Source organism: Stegostoma tigrinum, chromosome 22 (assembly GCF_030684315.1).
Source record: "Stegostoma tigrinum isolate sSteTig4 chromosome 22, sSteTig4.hap1, whole genome shotgun sequence".
NCBI classification, from domain to species: Eukaryota; Metazoa; Chordata; class Chondrichthyes; order Orectolobiformes; family Stegostomatidae; genus Stegostoma; species Stegostoma tigrinum.
In genome coordinates, this window is record NC_081375.1 from 7,573,812 (window position 1) to 7,595,291 (window position 21,480).

General features: G+C 43.6%; 1 protein-coding gene across 4 annotated transcripts in view; it reads left to right on the forward strand.

The window, feature by feature from the left end:
- LOC125463861 (sodium-coupled monocarboxylate transporter 1-like) overlaps positions 1–21,480 on the forward strand; it is an 80,284-nt gene that overhangs the window by 6,285 nt on the left and 52,519 nt on the right. For all 4 annotated transcript variants that reach the window (XM_059653609.1, XM_059653612.1, XM_059653610.1 and 1 more), the window contains 4 exons: positions 2,262–2,401; positions 10,968–11,033; positions 16,370–16,421; positions 18,524–18,591. In XM_059653609.1, the coding sequence (XP_059509592.1) occupies positions 2,262–2,401; positions 10,968–11,033; positions 16,370–16,421; positions 18,524–18,591 (326 nt within the window). The remainder of the gene's footprint in view (positions 1–2,261; positions 2,402–10,967; positions 11,034–16,369; positions 16,422–18,523; positions 18,592–21,480) is intronic.

Sequence of the window (21,480 nt, forward strand, 5' to 3'; positions counted from 1 at the left end):
ACCTGTCCTTCCACCGTTTTTCTGTCATCTGCAACTTAGCAAAATTGCCTTCAATGTATTTGTTCAAATTGTTAATGTATAACAGGAATAGTTTTGGTCCCAATACTGACCCCTGTGGAACTCCACTAGTTACCAGTTGCCATCCTGAAAAAGATCCCTTTATCCCCACTCTCTGCCTTCTTCCAGTCAGCCAATCCTCTATCCATGCTTGTACCTTGCCCCTAACACCATGGGCTCCTATATCATTTAGCAGATTCCTGTGCAGCAGCCTGCCAAAGGCCTTATGGAAATCCAAATAGATCATGTCCACTGGCTCTGCTTTGTCTAACTTGCTCATTACCTTCTCAAAGAATTCAAACAGATTTGTCAGGCATGACCTCCCCTTGATGAACCTGTGCTGACCCAGCCCTATTTTACTGTGCATTTCCATGTACTCCACATCTCATCCTTAACTGGCTCTAAAATCTTACTACAGACTGGCTAACCAGCCTATAATTTCACATCTTCTGCCCCCTGCCTTCTTAAACAGGAAGGTTACATTAGGCATTTTCCAGTCCTCTGGAATCATTCCTAACTCCAGTGATTCCTGAAAAATCACCACCAATGCCCTTACAATCTCTACAGCCATCTCCTTCAGAACCTTGGGGTGTAGTCCATCCGGTCCAGGTAATTTCTCCTTACTTCCCCACCCCACCCAATCACTTGTTGTACAATGGATGGCTTGATCATCCTCCCTACAGCCCCCACTCTCACCCACATAGGGAACAAGATCTCAAAACTGTTAGTCAAGCTCAAGGGCTGAGGATCCTTCAGCACTACCTCCTAGATTACTCTACTGCGTCATTTGGAGCCGCACCCCCTGTACCTGACCACTAGAGTTAGTTAATTGAAGGAGTGTGACTGCTGCCTGAAACACAGGTCGAGGTAACTCTGCCCCTCACTGTGTTTGAAGCTCCGACTCCAGTTCATCAAATCTGAGGCACAGTTCCTTAAGCAACCAACACATACTATAGATGTGATCATTGTGAACCACAATGGGGTCCACCAGCTCCCACATCATGCGAAGACAACACATTGCCTGGTCCAGCATCTCTATTTCTTTGGTTTTATTCTTAAGTTGTGTTAAAAATTTATTACTGTGCTTTTCATTCATACTCTGTTCATGTTTCTCCTATTTACCTTCAGTCTGAAAGTAACTATAACAGTCAAATTGTCAACTGTTGCCAACCAATGGACTTGTGGTTTTCCTGTGATGTCACTCTACGTTTTCTGCTGGGCCCTTGCTCCTGGGTTTGTTTATCCTGTTAAAGAAAACATTACAAATTATGAGCCGAGAAAGAAAACAGAAAGGGCCACTTCCTCTTTGCACCAAACTCTCACTCTGCCACCAAAGTTCCTGAAATATCTACCCACTTGGATTGTGTATTACAATGGAACTGATTTCTCCTTCATGACTGAGAAAGTTTAATGCTCCATATTAGTCCTTAATTGCCTTAAATCTTACTGAGTAAGTCTTCATTTTAAAGGTGCATTCACTCTGTTGACCCTGCATGATGACATTGAACTTTTTCCAATAATATCTTCCAATACTATGGGGCAAGACTCCTGGCATTGTTGTCTGTGACAAACTGCTCCAGCTGCCTTTCTGTGGTCTGTTCTGAGATCCTGTTGCCCCTTCACATAACACCTCTTTTCTATCAACCTCTTTGCCTTAAAATCTTGCAGCCCTGTCCCTGACCTTTGGCACAATATTTCCATTCGCCTCCTATACCGTTTGCCATCAACCTCCAACATCACCCGCTTCAGGCAGAATGACCGCTCCCTTCAAAGCTGTAAACTGGCATGAAGACAAGCAGGCTAACACTAAATTGTTCTAGCCTCACATAAACCTGGGCCTCTTGTTGAATGTGCAGCCATTCCTCAGTGTGTTCAGGACATAATACCACAATCACGGAAATGAAATAAAGCTTGCAATAAAAATCTCAAGCCTGCTTGCGAAGGACTAGCTGTGGAGAGGGCTAATTGTACAATGCAGCAATCCCAGTGGGAAATGCCACAAAGTATTGAACATGTCCCAGGAAATCAGGAGCATGTATCCTGTGTCTTCACCCTCATGGTGTTTGAGTTTTATGTGGAGAAGTTGACTGCTTTGTCAACAGTGTATCTTTACCAGCTTTCTAAGGTTGATGTATTATTGATGTTTAAATCCTGTAATGTTTTGTTTGAGACTAATCTTCTGCTTTTTCTGCTCACGGTGACAGTGATTGGCTATCCAGCTGAAGTGTACAACACAGGGTTGAATATTCTGATGCTGAACGTTGCTAGAATACTTACAACGATGGCCGTTTGCTTGGTTTACATTCCACTCTTCTACCGACTAAACATTATTAGTACTTACGAGGTAAAGCTGAAATTTTCATCTTCCAGCTTTTCACTGTTGTGCTGTCACTTCCTGTAGGTAGAATAGCAGACAACTGTGGTCACAGGAGCAGTTAGCATCACTGGGACAGTTGTCCACAAACCCCAGGCTAATGTTCTGGCAGCGTGGGCTCAAAGACGACCACAGCAGATGGTGAAATTTGAGTTTAATCAAAAAAAGACAGTGGCAACCATGTAACCACTGTTCAATTGACATAAAAATCCATTTGGTTCTCTAATGACCTATGGAGACACCTACATGTGACAACAGATCCACAGCAATGTGGTTGGTTCTTGACTGCCCTCTGGGCAATTAGGAATCGACAATGAATGCTGGCATAGCCAGTGATTCCTACATGATCCTCTATGTTTCAACACCACTAGGTCTAAGGAAACATTCACAATGAAGGTAATGTCAATGCACATTGATGGCGCAGTGCTATGGGAATCCTTCAGTCATGACATTTTGGATTTTTCTTGTCTTCACTTTTTAGTATTTCCTTCGCTGTATGATTTTCTGCGGTAGGAGCAGTTTGATCCTAAAGGGGATCATAAAGAATCTGATTCCTCCCAATATAACCCAGGTCACCTGATTCATCTGCTAAAGGCAGCATTGATAGCATCAAATATCCATGCAGTTGAGGGAGATTAACGCAAAATCTTGGACCAAACACTTTTCACCAATTATTGTTAAATAGTCTGATTAGGGCGACACGGTGCCTCAGTGGTTAGCACAGCAGCCTCACAGCGCCAGGGACCCAGGTTCAATTCCAGCCTTGGGTAAGTGTCTGTGTGGAGTTTGCACATTCTCCCCGTGTCTGCGTGGGCTTTCTCCGGGTGCTCCGGTTTCCACCCACAGTCCAAAGATGTGCAGGCTAGGTGGATTGGCCATGCTAAATTGCCCGTAGTATTCAGGGGTGTGTGGGTTATAGGGAGATGGGTCTGGGTGGCATGCTTCAAGAGGCAGTGTGAACTTGTTGGGCCGAAGAGCCTGTTTCCACACTGGAGGGAATCTAATCTAAGTCATTACTAATAAGATGAGGTGGTACAAATCTCTCACCCAAAACACTGACAGAGCCTTCAGTCAGAAGATAGCTTGGAGTCTCCTGACACCAATTACCAGATTCATATTCTGGTCTAATAAAAGCAAAACACTGTGGATGCTGGAAATCCCAAACAAACACAGAGCATGCTGTAGAAACACAACAGGCCTGGGAGTATCTGTGAAGAGAGAAACAGGGAAATTAAGTAAAACCCAAAAATGCTGGATAAATACAATAAGTTCATGCTTCAGGTTAATGACCCTTTGTTTTTTAATTCATTCATAGAATATGGCCAGGCCAGCATTTATTCTCCATCTGTAGAGAGTAGTTAAGAGTCAACCACCAGCAATTTCCTTCCCAAAAGGACATTAGTGAACCAAATGACTGGCAATGGTTTTATGGTCATCATTAGACTCTGAATTCCAGAACAAAAACAAAGTTGCTGAAAAAGCTCAGCAGGTCGGGCAGTATCTGTGAAGGAGAAAACAGAGTTAATGTTTGGGGTCCGGTGACCCTTCCTTGGTTCCTTGTACAATTAAATGGTAGTCTCGTATATTGGTACAAACCCTTATGGGTGTTAATTGCAGCGTACTTCTGGGACCCCTCATCTAACCAGAATTTCAGGCAAGTATGTCCATCTTCATGATGGTTAGCCCCCTGCCAGCCTTGCATACAAATCCTATATGCGTGGGATTTTGTACTTCTACAGTTGCAAAAAGCTGTTTACCATTTGTTTAAAATCCCCACAAAGGTGAACTGACCCAGATACAACTGGTGTTGCCCATTCCACAAACTGAACTGGTTTGATGATTCCTTCACTTTCCAACATTCGGATTTCTGCCTCTACTTTTGCCCATAAGGCGGGCCTTGTGGAATCGTGGATTTGTTGCCTGGCCAATACGCCAGTTAGTCTTGGCTCTTTGATAGGCCAAGACCTTCCTGAAAAATGTTTGGGTATTTAATTAGGACTTCACTCGGGCAGCCAATTTCTCATTGAAAAATGCTCAGCCAATCAAGGTGAATCTTTTCTCCGAGATAACAGGAACTATCCCTGGAAGATGCTGGAGAATCCAAGATAACAAAGTGTGGAGCTGGATGAACACAGCAGGCCAAGCAGCATCTCAGGGACACAAAGGCTGACGTTTCGGGCCTATACCCTTCATCAGAGAGGGGGATGGGGAGAGGGTTCTGGAATAAATAGGGAGAGACGGGGAGGCGGACCGAAGATGGAGAGAAAAGAAGATCGGTAGAGAGGAGAGTATAGGTGGAGAGGTAGGGAAGGGATAGGTCAGTCCAGGGAAGACGGACAGGTCAAGGAGGTGAGATGAGGTTAGTAGGTAGGAGATGGAGGTGCGGCTTGGGGTGGGAGGAAGGGATGGGGGAGAGGAAGAACAGGTTAGGGAGGCAGAGACAGGCTGGACTGGATTGGGGATGCAGTGGGGGAGAGGGGATGAGCTGGGCTGGTTGTGTGATGCAGTGGGGGGAGGGGGCGAACTGGGCTGGTTTTGGGACACAGTGGGGGAAGGGGAGATTTTGAAGGTGGTGAAGTCCACATTGATTCCATTGGGCTGCAGGGTTCCCAAGCGGAATATGAGTTGCTGTTCCTGCAACCTTCGGGTGGCATCATTGTGGCACTGCAGGAGGCCCATGATGGACATGTCATCTAGAGAATGGGAGGGGGAGTGGAAATGGTTTGCGACTGGGAGGTGCAGTTGTTTGTTGAGAACCGAGCGGAGGTGTTCTGCAAAGCGATCCCCAAGCCTCCACTTGGTTTCCCCAATGTAGAGAAAGCCACACCGGGTATTTTGGATACAGTATACCACATTGGCAGATGTGCAGGTGAACATCTGCTTAATATGGAAGGTCATCTTGGGGCCTGGGATAGGGGTGAGGGAGGAGGTGTGGGGGCAAGTGTAGCACTTGCTGCGGTTGCAGGGGAAGGTGCCGGGTGTGGTGGGGTTGGAGGGGAGTGTGGAGTGAACAAGGGAGTCACGGAGAGAGTGGTCTCTCTGGAAGGCAGACAAGGGTGGGGATGGAAAAATGTCTTGGGTGGTGGGGTCGGATTGTAGATGGCGGAAGTGTCGGAGGATGATACATTGTATCCGGAGGTTGGTGGGGTGGTGTGTGGCAAAGGGGGTGGCCATGGGTACCAGCACGGGCCCAAGCTATGCCTGCCCCTTTGTAGGTTACGTGGAACAGTCCCTCTTCTGCACCTACACAGGCCCCAAACTCCACCTCTTCCTCTGTTACATTGATGACTGAATCGGCGCCGCCTCGTGCTCCCCAGAGGAGCTCGAACAGATCATCCACTTCCCCAACACCTTCCACCCCAACCTCAAGTTCACCTGGGCCATCTCCAACACATCCCTCACCTTCCTGGACCTCTCAGTCTCCATCTCAGGTAACCAGCTAGAAACTGATGTCCATTTCAAGCCCACCGACTCCCACAGCTGCCTAGAATACACCTCCTCCCACCCACCCTCCTGCAAAAATTCCATCCCCTATTCCCAATTCACCCGCGTCCACCGCATCTGCTCCCAGGATGAGGCATTCCACTCCCGCACATCCCAGATGTCCAAGTTCTTCAAGGACCACAACTTTCCCCCCACAGTGGTCGAGAACGCCCTTGACCGCATTTCCCGCAACACATCCCTCACACCCACCCCCCCCCCGCCACAAGTGCCCCAAGAGGATCCCCCTCATTCTCACACACCAACCAACCAACCTCTGGATACAATGCATCCTCCTCCGACACTTCCGCCATCTACAATCCGACCCCACCACCCAAGATATTTTTCCATCCCCACCCTTGTCTGCCTTCCAGAGAGACCACTCTCTCCGTGACTCCCTTGTTCGCTCCACACTGCCCTCCAACCCCACCACTCCCAGCACCTTCCCCTGCAACTGCAGGAAATGCGACACTTGCCCCCACACCACCTCCCTCACCCCTATCCTAGGCCCCAAGATGACTTTCCATATTAAGCAGAGGTTCACCTGCACATCTGCCAATGTGGTATACTGTATCCATTGTACCCAGTGTGGCTTCCTCTACATTGGGGAAACCAAGTGGAGGCTTGGGGACCGCTTTGCAGAACGCCTCCACTCCGTTCGCAATAAACAACTGCACCTCCCAGTCGCGAACCATTTTAACTCCCCCTCCCATTCTTTAGATGACATGTCCATCATGGGCCTCCTGCAGTGCCACAATGATGCCACCCGAAGGTTGCAGGAACAGCAACTCATATTCCGCTTGGGAACCCTGCAGCCCAATGGTATCAATGTGCACTTCACAAGCTTCAAAATCTCCCTTCCCCCACCGCATCCCAAAACCAGCCCAGTTCACGCCCTCCCCCCACTCCATCACACAACCAGCCCAGCTTATTCCCTCCCCCCACTGCATCCCCAATTCAGCCCAGCCTGTCTCTGCCTCCCTAACCTGTTCTTCCTCTCACCCATCCCTTCCTCCCACCTCAAGCCGCATCTCCACTTCCTACCTACTAACCTCATCCCACCTCCTTGACCTGTCTGTCTTCCCTGGACTGACCTATCCCCTCCCTACCTATACTCTCCTCTCTACCGATCTTCTTTTCTCTCCATCTTCGGTCCGCCTTCCCCTCTCTCCCTATTTATTCTAGAACCCTTTCCCCATCCCCCTCTCTGATGAAGGGTATAGGCCCGAAACGTCAGCTTTTGTGCTCCTGAGATGCTGCTTGGCCTGCTGTGTTCATCCAGCTTCACATTTTATTATCTTGAATCTTTTCTCAGCCAATTTGTTTCCATTAGGTTCAGAACTGAGCCTTTTATTACAATCAGTGGGAACTGAACCACATGCTTTTCATTCGAGACCAGAACCGAAGTTATACCCTTAATCTGTAAAGGTTCCCCAGTATATGTTCTCATATCTAGCCAAGGTCTTACACACATTTAAGGCTTTAAGTCCAGTGCAAATTTTTTTTCTGTGATCACTGAAATGGCCGTGCCATTCAGTGAGAACTTGGTGATTATTTAACCAGGCGTTTATTTTAATTGGTTCCTAATTGGATGTTGCTCAACAATTTAACTGTTCCAGGCCAGATGTAGGTAGGCTTTGCAGGAGTATACACACTCTCCTGGATACCAGCCAATGAGTTCTCTTAATCCATTTAGGCCTATTGGGTCTCTTTTGCTGTCTTGAGTCCACATACCAACAGCTACTCCATTATTTTGCCGGCTCAGATCCTGAAGAAAATGTTAACTGTTTGGCTTCGTTTTGGGGTTTTGCTGTAGGCTGACCTGGAGTCCCGCTGGTCAGGATATGTCCTGAATGAGGCTATGCAATTACCTTCACTCTAGTGGTGCTCCCCAAGCTCAGCCAGCCTGGCGAGGATGTCCACTTCCATCGGAATACCCAGCAACTCAGGTGCTCCACTTGCTGCATTTTCCAATGACAAAGCCAGTTGTAGTGCCTGCTTGAAGTCCAGCTTGGCTTCAGGTATTGAGCACTTTTGAATAGTCACACGATTAATCCCACATACCAAACAGTCTGTCAAGCATCTCATTAAGGAGTAAACAGAAGTCATATGCCTCTGCCAGTTGTCTTCAACTTGTCAAATATCCCAACACAGATGCTCCTGGTTCTCGAAGTTCCAAGAAGAACTGATAGCATCCCAGGATTAGAGGAGTCTTGGGGTCGTAAAATTCCTTAATTAAGTCCGTAACTCTTGTCAGGCTTTGGTATCTGGTGCCTCAGGAAATTTTAGGCTCCTAATAACTGCAAAAGCTGTAAGTTCACAAGCAGTTAGGAGAGTTACTTATCGCTTTTCATCCGCCCCAATCTCATTTGTCCAGAAAACATATCTCCTTCTTTCCACGTACTGGGCCCTGTCTTCGACAGCAGGATCGAACAAGTCAAGATTCACAAATAAAGGCAGGATGCCAGAAATGCTTATGCCCAACTCCAAGATAATTGTTGCAAACAAATTTTATCAGGAGCATATTTTTTTCACTCATCACCACTGAAACAACTCCACGCTGGCTGGTATCTCATCACCATGTCTCCCTTTATTTACATGTGTATAATACTTGACACTGTTACAACTTCCTCAGAGCCAGCTTTCAGATTGAATAAAACCTTTGACACTCTTGTTTACATCTGTCAGCCAGCGCTCCCTGATTGGACCAGGTTAACAGCCCCAAGCAGCGAACTCATATTCTATGAGGTCCACCTGGTTGACCTCTTTCTAATTGCTACAACATGCTCTGGGCTCTAGTCCTACTCCAGAGATTGAACTGACAAAAAAATCAAGGTTTCAGTCTGGTGCAGGACTGAGGAAGTATTTTTTGGATGAGAAGGTAAACCAAGGCTTTGCCTGCTTTATTGATTGGACTGTTGAGGGTTGTGTCTCGAACCAATCAGTGCAAAACCAAGAAAGGTTTGTCACACTTAAAGTCAATTTGTCTCTTAAAGGGATGTTGTTCTGGCTGGAACAGGTACTGGAAACAGTTGGGGAGGAGAATGAGAACTTTAAAAAGAAACTGTTGTTATGGTATAAAATTGAACCAATGAGCTCCACGATATTCCATCATTGTACTAGAGACAGGACAGAGAGGAGTGGACAGGAGAGATGTTTTCTGTTTGTAGAGGGCTAAAATACCAGCAGAACTCTTGGTGCCCCCAGTACCAAGCCCAGCTCAAAAGGCTACAGCCAAACCCCTCTGCACCAACACCGAGCCTGTGGAGGAAGTCTCTGAACACTCAGAGGATTCACTTGCACCTTCCAGAGGCACCTCAGTGGGTACATTAGTTACCGCGGACTCAGAGACACAATTTGGCGAGCACAACACAGACAAGGTGGAAGTAAAAGTCCCTGAAGTCTCTGACACTCAGGACTGCCAGAGACCAGGACTTCATTCCTGGTGCCCCTTCTTGAGACCAACAGATACTCACCCACAAGGAGGAGAAGTGACAGACAAGCTCCATGGTAGCTTCGTCTCAGGGCACTCCAGAAAAACCCTGAATTTCTGCTTCCCCTTTCACTAACAACCTTCATTCTTAAATCATAGAATCCCTACAGTGTGGAAACAGGCCCTTTGGCCCAACGAGTCCACACTGACCCTCAGAGCATCCCACCCAGACCCATCCCTCTATAACCAACCTAATCTACACCTCCCTGAACACTACAGGCAATTTAGCATGGCCAATCCACCTAGCCTGCACATCTTTGGACTGTGGCAGGAAACCGGAGCGCCTGGAGGAAACCCACGCAGACACAGGGAGAATGTGTAAACTCCACACAGACAGTCGCCTGAGAGTGGAATCAAACCCAGATCCCTGGCACTGTGAGGCAACGGTACAAGCCATTGAGCCACCGTGCCACCGCCAAACAATGCCTAATCAATGAATTACTTTATTTAATTTATTACATTGCTGTAAGTGAGCACCTTTGTTTGAAACCATTGCCTCACTCTAAAAGGCTGGGAAATTGACTGGAGCTGGTTATCTGACCATTAAACTGTATGACCATTGGAACCTACAAGAACAGCAGCTGGGCGATCGGGACCAATGCATGCTCACAAGGTAAGAGTGACAGCCTGTTGCAGGATAATCTCAGGTTTCTCTCTGAAGGTCAGAGAAGCATTAATCCTGTTCACTGAACATAATGAATCCTATAAAAAAAAAGAAAGCTGCTGGATTTGCATTCTGTGGTCCTGGCTGCAGATCCTGACAGACTTCAAATGGAGAGCAAGCCATTATTGCTCCCCTGCTCAAGTTTCAGTTTAAAGTAGCACATCAGGCTCTGCAACACCGAGAGGAGACAGCAAGAGCTGCAGATGCTGGAAGTCAGAGCCTTCATCAGGACCTGAAAAGTCGATTTTCCTGCTCCTCTGATGCTGCTTGACCTGCTGTGTTCCTCCAGCTCCAGATTCTGAGCTCTGTGACACCATCTGCATGTTGAATGTAGATGGTTTGAATCTTATTGTCTTGCTGCCTGTGATTTAAAATAATGGGGTCATCTCAGGGTGAGAAAGGAGTGTGTTAGTCCCTGCTCCATTCTGTACATACTGTGAAGCAATGCAGGAGAAAAGGTTGGAATAAGGAAGGAAAATAAGTGAGCTGGGAGGAAGAGGGAAGAAACAGAAACTGGGCGATTGAGAACTGGGAAGAAGCCAAGAAGGTGAAGGAGGGCAGGCTGACATGGTGATTACAACAACTTCAGGAAGCAAAGAAAGGAGCTGACATGATTTTAATCTGATACAAAGCAGTTTAATCACAAACAGCCCACACATTGATATGTACTGCATGAATCTAATAGCAGTCCCAAAAGATTAGCACGTATAGTTAAGAAGATTAAAACTCAAGAAATATCAAAGTATCATGTTGTGCTGAAATGACTCAACTGGTAACAATGATCCTAATAGCTCCTTCACTTCCTGGCTCTCCCAAAAAGTAGAACTTTTTTATTGTCTTCTATCAATTCAGTCATAAACTCTTTGAGTTCTTACATCCTTCTGTTTCCCGTCTGACAGTACATTAATAGGCGATTTGGACAAGTGGTGAGATATCAAATTGTCTTCTCCTTCATGGTATACATGGTAAGTTCAAAGATGCATCTAATAATACTTTTCATTTATTTGTTCTTGTAATGTAAAGGGATAATTTTAAAACATAGTTTTTAACATGTTATATTAAACAGTGGAGTCAGATCTCCCAAAATGTATGTAAGTTGGGATAATGGAGAGGCTGTCACAGACATTTGATGGTTAATGTGCACTCACTTCCATCATCAGTACCAACCCATTAACTGACCAGCTGCCCAGTTCTGGGGAAGCATTGAAGAAAGGTTACTTCAATTGGATAATGTATGAAGCCTTTCCTGGAATGTGATCTTTGAATCATGAGTTTACTCAGTTTCTCTCGACACCTATGAACAAAGTCTAAAATGGGTTTTGGATATGTCCTTAAAAAGAGGCACAACGACTTGAGAAAAGTGCAGGAGAGTTGGATTGTTTGGATATTTTTTCAAAGAAATAGCACTGATCCAAAGGGGCATAGATCATACTTCTGTGATAAACAATTCTATGGAGGGGAGTTTAACCTTCAAAAATGGCAGATTGGGTACTTGAGGATAAATAATAAATGACTTTTCATGGAGATCGCAATCTGGTTTCTAAAGCACTCAACGAGTGAGGTATGACCATCATGTGTAACTCTCCCCTGCTGTGAAGGTATTAAATTGCTGTGTTGAACAGAAGTGTGTTTGGATACTAGCAAGCAATCTTCTTGTTGAATTGGGATTTAATTAATGACAGCAGATTGGTAGTTAATGATACAAATAATATTCTTTCTAATTTCTTCCGAGCATGCTGTGCATTTGTTTTATCTTCACTCTAAATTTAATATGCGGCATTCCCTGGGTTTTGGAAGTTGATAAGAGCAAGGGGGTTGAGGCTGTGCTAAATATTTAAATTCACCATTTCCTACCTGGAAACACAGTCATCAATTACAGTCCAAAAATGTTTGGTAGTGTGCTTTTGTGCAGATGCAGCTTTTTTTAACCTTGGCTTTCGAAATGATAAGATCAGGATTAAAAATGCATTGGACATGTTTAAAAAGCACATTAAAAGTGGAAGACAACCCATATGCATTGTAGCTTGCCAAAGTTCCTTAGGCAGAGCCTTCCCAAACCTTGACCTCTACCATTTAGAAAGTTAAGGGCAGCAGATACATGGAAAAACACTACCTAGGAGCTCCCTTCCACACAGACACCATCTTGACTTAGAAATATATTACTATTTCTTCAATGCGGTTGAGTCAAACTCCAGGATCTCTCTCCTTAAAAGCATTCTGGGTGGATCTCAGCAAAATGGACCACAATGGTTTAAGGAGGCAGCTCACTCACCACTTGATCCAGGACAATTAGGGATGGTCCAGCCAGCGATGCCCACATCCTGTGAAAGAGTAGAAAAAAGGGTTAATTTCCTCAAGGGAAAGCAATACCATCATTGGTTGAAGTGGCTACATCTGATGAGTGAATGAAATGTTCTAAAAAAAGGAGAGGAATAAATCACAAAACTACAGTTTAGAGCCCCTTATATCAGTAATAGTTTCCAATAACTCATATTACTAGGGACAAGGTAAATTTCTATCTGGAAATGCATGGACTAATCAGGGAAAACTCTCTAGGGAAAGTGAGAACAAACCTGATTGAAATCTGTGTTCAAGAATATGTAGTAGATGCCATTCACTGAAATCATGGCTGATTCGTGACCTGATTTCGTATCTCCAGGGTATTTAGCCATGCCCCTCAATAACTTTCGTTCAAAACAAAATTACCAGTCTCCGATTTAAAATTTATAATTGATCTTGATTCAGAAGCGAGTCCTAGGTTTCTCCCAACCTTTATGTGTGGAACATTTTCTTAATTTCACTCCTGAAAGTCTAACTTTAATTTTTAGAGCCTCCCCTCCTCCTAGACTCCCCAGCCAACGGAAATAATATTCCTCCTTCTATCTCAGCTGATCATCTTTTATTCACAATCAAGTCACTGCTTAATCTTCAAAATTCCAGGGAATCCTAACATAAGTGTACTTGAACTCCTGTAGGCCAGATACAATTTTGGTAAATCTGTGTGTTCCCTCCTTCCTGAATTCTGGTACCCAGAACTGCTGGCAGTATCCAGCTTGGTTCCAATGCATGGCTTCTGCCTCTTTGTAGACCCCTTGATAGAAAAGGTGAACATTATTTTTCAATTATTTTCTATTTCTTCTGATGAAAATGTAACATTCTATATATCTAGAACTCTACTGTCTTCAAAATTTCACCATTCAGAAAATCCGACTTCATCTTTTTTGAGATAAATGAATGTCCCCAAATTTGATTATATTGAAATCCCTGTGCCATAGTTCTGCCCATTCAATTAGTCAGTCAGTATTATTTTGTAATTTCAGGAAAACACCAAAAATATGTATATTGTTTTTAACATGATGAAACATTTAAAACACACAAGATTTTTATAAATCATAATTTGATGCCATCTCTCATTATGGATGGAAATGATTGGAATAAGCAGGTCTAGAGGTAATACAGGCCTGGAGGACACTGATGAACTGAGACATGGAAGGCCAGATGCCTAATGTAGGTTGTTACAACGTGCTTAGGGGGCATTAACTGTTAAATAGAAACTTCAACACTTTATGAAAATGTGAAGCTATATGCTTTGGCAACTAGAATAGAGGTGCTAAATGTTATTTAAAGGGATAAGGACTGTGGAAAGCTGCAGCACAAAAGGGTTTAAGTGTCATCACAGAATCGCTACAGTGTGGAAACAGGCCCTTTATCCAAGAAGTCCACAGTGAACCTCCGAGCATCCCACCCAGACCCATCCCCTTATAACCCACATAATCTACGCATCCCTGAACACTATGGACAATGTGGCATGGCTAATCCACCGAACCTGCACATCTTTGGACTGTGGGAGGTAACCGGAACACCCGGAGGAAACCCACACAGACATGACGAGAATGTGCAAACTCCGCACAGACAGGTGCGCTAGGCTGGAGTTGAACCTGTGTCCCTGGCATTGTGAGGAAGTAGTGTTAACCACTGTGCCACCATGCCCTCCCTAATGTGTCCTTAATCATTAATCACAAAAGGCTTGTAGCCAAATTCAGCAGGTAATATGGAAGACAAGTGGAATGTTGGCCTTTATTTCAAAGGGAAAGGAATATAAAAATAGGAAAGTTTCACTAAACTATACAAAACACTATGTTGACCACACTGATGTATACTACGTAGAATGCTTTGAACAATTTCGGTCTCCTAACTTTAGGAAAGTAAACTGGCAGGCAGTCCAGAGAACGTTCATTAGGTTCATTCTAGGATTGGAGGATCTTCTAATGAGGTGACATTGAGTATGTCATGTCTGTTCTCATTGGAGTTAAAAGAATTAGAGGAGACGTTATGGAAATAACACACAAGATTCTAAAGGAAATTGACAGGGTATATGGACAGAGGTTTTTTCCTCCTAGTTTCTAGGACCCAAGGATATAATCTCATTATAAGGGGTTACTTAGTTAGAGATGGACCTGTAGAATTCTTTACCTCAATTGCTGTCGAGATTGGGTCATTAAGTATATTGTTGGTTGAAATAGATGGAGGTTTAATCAGCAAGGGAATCAAAATTTTTGGGAATAAGGCAGAAAAGTGGAGTTCAGGATTACATGATAGACATGATCTCATTGAATGGCAGTGCAGACTTGATGGGTTGAATAGCCTACTTCTACTTCCAGGTTTTCCGGTCTGCTGTTAACCAATAAGGCCACACCATCCAAGATCTAATATTTTTCCAACAAAATACTGTAATGACAGGGAATGGCCGAACCCCTTTGATAATTAAACTAAAACACAAGTCCCAACCTGTTATGACTGGATTAGGGGTTCCCCTCTAATAATTAGCCCTGAAACACCCAGAGAAAATCTATGAAAAGAGTGGTTAAATGAAAGAAAATCCCCGATCTCCAATTTACAAGGAACAAGAAACAATTTATTTATTTAACCCAACAATGAACAAATTAACAAAATTGCTAACAAACTGACAATTCCCCCTTTGACTACTAACTGCTTCCTAACTGGTCTAAATTCTACTGGAATTCTGTTTAAATAAAGACAGGTCTCATTAATATAAACCCAATTAATAAGAAACAATAAATTATAACTTAATCTCTCCAAGTTCACACAGACTGTCCTCTGGAATATTCAGTCATCTTCAGACTCTTCACAAACACCTTTCTTCTGCTAATTCTGCTGTCAGGGATGTTTTAGCTTTATAATTTATTGAGTGGGGACTTTGAGCTAAAATACCACTGTACGTTTGATTAATTAGATGGGCTTTCTCTGAGAGCTGGGTGGTTCTAACTCTGGCAGGTGGCATATAACTGGCTCTTTCAGGTCGTTTCCAATGGTAAGGATTGAACCAGGAGTGACTTTGCAGGGACACTGGCAATTAATTAGTGTTGGAGCTATCCCCCATTGTTTGCAGCACAGCACCTGGAGTAAATGGAGCTAGATTTGAAAGGATGTTTTCATGGCTGTACTATCCAACCAGATAGGGCTCACCTCGAGATATATCACCTCCCCCGTGCCAAATTATGTATTTATTTGATTTAAGCCTCCAAGGGGACGTCAATGTTGAAGCATTAGATCTGCGAAGCCTCTGATTGGGCTTTTGTCAGGAACCTGCTCTTCATTCTTCATTGTTCATATTCCTGCTTGCCGTCCAATCATGATCCTGTCCCCAGGAATACTGCCAAGCTGGTCAGTGAGTTAAGAGTTTGGGATCCACATTTGGTGAAGTCAGAGTTTGAAGCTTGTCGAGAACTTCTGTCTGTTAACTCTGATTTTCTGAATACAGATGCCATCTGACCTGCTGAATATTTTTGGCATTTCCTGTTTAGATTTCAGTTTTTCAGCTTCCACACCAGTTTCTACTAGATTCAAAGTTAAATTTCTTTTCGATTTCTTTCATTATTTTAGGGTGGCCCACCGGTCTAGCTATTTCTCCTATATACCATCATTTGGGTAACCAGCACTAAACACCTGAGCTTTGTTAACATGCAAAATGAAGGATCATAGCTTAAAATTAGCACAGATTTATATTTTGCATCCAGGGCAAAACTAGAGAGGATAAAATTAGGATGTAAAAACTGCAAACTATCTTAAATAATTTGCTCACTATGCATAAATGTGATAAGAAATAGGATTAGATTTTTAAAGATTTTGATGGGAGCAGTGCTGCTTATTTACGATGGATTCTTCATTGTTTCAAATGTTTAGTGTATGACATGACTCCTTCTGTTCTGTGAATTAGAAGAGCAACCTTTCCTAAGTTTTCTTTGAAAATCACACTCACTACGACACAATTATTTGACAGGTCTTTTATCTTGGCTTTGTGACATACGCACCCTCATTTGCATTAAGTCAAGGTAAGTTTTACATTTTATGGTTATTATTTGTTCTACAATAAATGCTGCTGGGAGTTTATTTTCCTTCCAATCAATTCTATAATAAGAAATGTCACTCCATGTAAAAATGAAACTAAATAATAGAATTCCTATGATGCAGAAAGAGGCTGTTTGGCCCATTGAGTCTTCACTGACACTCTGAACAGGATCCCCCCCCCCCAAACCCAGTCCCATTATCTATTCCCATAACCCTATATTTACCATGGCTTATCCAACTAACGTACATACTACAGAGAATTTAGCATGTCAATCCACCCCAAGCTGCACATCTTTGGACTGTGGGAGGAAACTGGAGCATCCAGAGAAAACCCACACAGACACAGGGAGAATGTGCAAACTCTACACAGACAGTTGCCTGAGGGTGGAATTGAACCTGGGTCCCTGGCACTGTGAGGCAGTAGCACTAAACACTGAGCCACTGGGCTACCCAAAAGGTGCAATTACACAGCCCAGTTGGGGCGCAAATCCACAATCCTCACTCCGGAGAGTGATGCCTTATCCATTAGGCTACTGGGTCATCACTCCATTAGGGCACTGGGTCATGACCGGATGTGGAATTTTACACATTCCCGTCACAGCCAATGTGCATTCGAGTTAAATTTCAATTCACTTGGATATACAAGTGGGCAAACACCAAATTGTAGCAGTGGGTAGTATGATCAGGGATGGCTGTTGGAGTTTGAGGTTGCTCCTACATTATCTGTCCTAATATTCCCATGTGATGCAGAGCAGCCTATGGCCCGCCCATCCGAGGAGCTTTGAGACCCATCTGGCTGTAAGGGAGTAATAAGTGACTACATTTTCCATCTTTAACAGGAGATATTTTGCTTCCTCTGAAGCAAAAAGCATACTGTGCATCAGAGTCATTGCTTTTACTGTTAAATGAAGACAACTTGCAAAAGCTCAGGTCCCTGACATAATCTACCACAGATATTGGAAAAGAGACTGAGCAGGTGAATGACTCATCCACTTGTATTCCACCCTTTGCAAAATGTAGCATGACAGATTAAAAGAGACAGGAGAGAATTCTTAGAAACTGGATTCCACCCTAAATTCCTGCCTATTCTGAGCCCTAAGGCCTGTCTGGGAACTTTGAGCAGATAATGTCAATGATGCCAAATATAAAATGGCATAATTAATTACTAATGTTATGACTTCTTCTTTGTTTTGTGTTCTTGTAAATATATTATTTTCCCAAAAAATCAGTCATTGATTTGCCTGATTCTCAACAAAGTTCCAACTTTGAGTTCACATGGTTGTTCTTTAGTAGACTTGCTGCAGTATTTCCCTGCCTTTAGATAGTCTCTTTGAGAGTTTCCAGTGTAATTATTTGGGCATGAAGTTTCATCACATCCGAAAGAATTCACTGCCTGGAAAAATGGCACTGAGGCCAGGGTGTTCCTCAATGGGATCCAGCTTCTTTTGGGAGATTGATATGTCTTATTAGGTGAGGCTTTGCACTTGCTTTTCTTCTTTTACAGGATGTCAACATTTTTGGCAAGGTCAATTTTTATTACCTATGAGAAAGCGTGGTGAGTTTTCTGCTTGCACTGCTACGTCCCTGGGGTGCAAGTACACCCATAGCACTGCTAGAGAGAGAGTCCCAGTTCGTTGATCCAGCAACAGTGAAAAGAATGATGATATTGTTTCAAGTCAGGATGGTGTGTGGCTCAGAGAGGAGTTTGCAGAGATGGTGACCCCATATGTCTGCTCTTGTCCTTTTTAGTAGTAGAAGTGTGCTTACAAAGGTGGTAAGGGAAGTTAAACATTGCCCTGTTGGATGTTAGTTGCAGTTTCAGTGAATGTGCAACTGGTAATTGGTTTGGCCACATGCACATTAATTGTTTTTCCTACTGAGCACACACACTCTGACAATCGCATTCCCATGTAAAATCAGGGACCATGTGTTATGAGAAAGAAAACTTAATGATTTAAAAATCCCTAAAAATTTTGTGGAATATGCTTGGAATATTTGTACAGCACTTAATTGAGCTGTTTAAATTATGTCATAGTGTCAATCTATAGCATTTCAAACTCAACGTTTAAATAACTTTATTTTTCAGTTACTGGAATGGACTTGTGGATTTCAGTTGCAATAACAGGACTTGTGTGTACACTATACACAACACTGGTAAGAACATTCGATTATAACAGTTCTGAGAGTTAGATTGAAAGTAGTTATTTTAGTGGATTTATTTTATTTGTTCATCGGATATATTAATTTCAATGATAATGCAAACATATTTTGCTCATCCCTAACTTACTTGAAGATCATGGTGAGCTACCTTCTTGATCCACTCAATGCCGAGTGATAAAGGTATTTTCAGAGCACTGCTAGCAAGGGAGTTTTGGAATTCTGGCATAGCGATAGTGAAGAATCCCAAGTCAGGATGTTGTGTTGTCCCCAGGGGTCTGTTTCCGGTCCCTTCTAGCTGGCAAAGGTCACAGTTTCTAAGCAGTTTATCTTATGAAAACGTAAGTACATAAGGGACAGGAGCAGGAGGAGACCACACAGCCTCCCGAACCTACATTCCTTTTCATGCAAGCTGCAAACACTTGCTTCATTACCGTTTTCCAGGGATGTAATGCATTTTACAAATATGTACATATAGTCATCGAACACCACCATCCTTGTCATAACTTACATAACCTTTAACTAGTTATTAGCTCAGTTATCTAACACAATGGCTTCAGACAAAACATCAGCAGCTGATTGATGAGACATAGCCATTTGCAGACCACACCTGCCATTGCTGTGCTGTTCGAGTGCTAACTGGTAACACAGGATTTTGTCTGCCTTTTTGTGGACAGGGAATTCTATTCCATTCCATGACTTTTCTGCTGCAAAGGCAGGTCATGGCAGATTGCCTGCTGCTGTGTCACCCTGAGTCATTTTTCTTCACTTTTGAATAGCCTGTATCTGGAAAACATTCATATTGTCAAGTAAATGCCAGTATTGGAGCTGTGCTGCAACAGGTTGGTTATAGAGATGGATGAACACAGCAGGCCAAGCAGCAAGGCCAACGTTTCAGGTCAAGACCCTTCTTCACTTACTGCTGCAAGACCAGGCTGGCAGAGGTCCTTTAAGACAGAGACGCTTCAGTCAGCAGTGGTGCCTCAGCTGGACTGCATTCATTGTTCTTGCTGCTGTCTTTCAAGTGTTGTATTTATTCACACGAGAGAGAGATCGTAGATCATAGAATCGCTACTGTGTGGAAACAGGCCCTTTGGCTCAACAAGTCCACATTTAGCATCAGAGCATCCCACCCAGACCCATCCCCCTGTAATCCACTTAATCTACACCTCCCTGAACACTATGGGCAATTTAGCATGGCCAATCCACCCTAGCCTGCACATGTTTGGACTGTGGGAGGAAACCGGAGCACCTGGAGGAAATCCATGCAGACACGGGGAGAATGAGCAAACTCCGCACAGATACTTTCTTTACATTTTCTCGGGGCAGCACGGTGGCTCAGTGGTTAGCACTGCAGCCTCACAGCGCCAGGGACCCGGGTTTGAGTCCATCCTCGGGCGACTGTCTGTGTGGAGTTTGCACATTCTCCCTGTGCCTGCGTGAGTTTCCTCCAGGTGTTCCGGTTTCCTCCCACAGTCCAAAGATATGCAGGTGGATCGGCCATGCTAAATTGCCCGTAGTGTTCAGGGTGTGTGCGCTATATGGGGATGCTTCAAGGGGCGGTGTGGACTAGTTGGGCCAAAGGGCCTGTTTCCACACTGTAGGGAGTCTAATCAGTCTAGTCTAATCTAGATAGTCACCCGAGGATGGATTCGAACCCGGGTCACTTGCACTGTGAAGCAGCAGTGCTAACAACTGAGCCACCGTGCCGCTCCTTTTTGATAATGGTTAGTAGGTGATGATTAGCAGGGGGTTCTCTTTTCACCTTAGACCTGATATGATGAGAGTACATGGGGATCTGAAGTCAATATTAAGGAAATTCAGTGCTCGATATATCTCAGAGTCCTTCATTTTTTCTTAGTCAGGTATAAATGCGGATTCTGACTGAGAGGATTTGGACATCATTTGAAAAGTATGAATCTGTATGCATGATTATGTCAGGGGCTGTGGTTGACTAGTTTGTGTTAGTATTCTCCCAATTTGTCACATCCTCAGACATTAAAGAAGGGAATTTTGTTGAATTTATTTGCCTGGGTTTGCATTTGTTGTGTTAATGTTTAGACCAATGTTAGCTCGTCTATTCAGACTGTTATTCTTCCTGACTTTAGGTGGGCTATTTTAGAGTGCAGTTAAGAGGCCCAGAAGATCTAGGTTCACTTCCCACCTGCTCTGGAGATGTGTCGTTAACTGGTTGATTAAACATTTAAGTCTGTTCTGGTGCAGTGGTAGTGCCCCTGTCTTTGGGATAGAAAGCCCAGGTTCAAGTGTCACCTGTCCTAATGATGTGTCAGAACAGGCTGATATGAAAATGTTTGTAGTTAAGAATCAACTACATTGTTGGAATAAAATGTAAGCCCAACCATGAAAGGGTTAAAGGATACCAAAACCATTTGTTTTTAAATGACAATCAGTACTTTCATGGTGTCCATCAATAATATCAGCTTTTTAATTAAAGATTTTATTGGAATAACTGAATTTAACTTACCATCTACTTTTATGGGATTTGAACTCCCAGATCAGTTGTCCCACCCCAGGTCTAAGAGTTTATGGACAGAAAACCATATGTTGCTATGACCAGCCTGTACCTGATAATATAGCAGAGATTCAGAATGTAAAATGAGTTCTAAAGGTTAGATTCTGGTGAAAAATCAGAGACATTAGGCTCCAATTGTCTAAAATACAGTATCCTAAGGGTTGATTTATTTTTGTTTTTTTTTAATTTAGAAACGTATTGACCAGATAGAAATGTCAGCTACTACAGAAGCCTAGGAGAAGGAAATACTTGGGAAGCCAAATAATTAATTCTATTCCTATAAATTTGGGAGTCAGTTATAGAGCATTCAAACTTTAACTGGATCTGTCGGGACCATAATGCAGCCTCTTGCA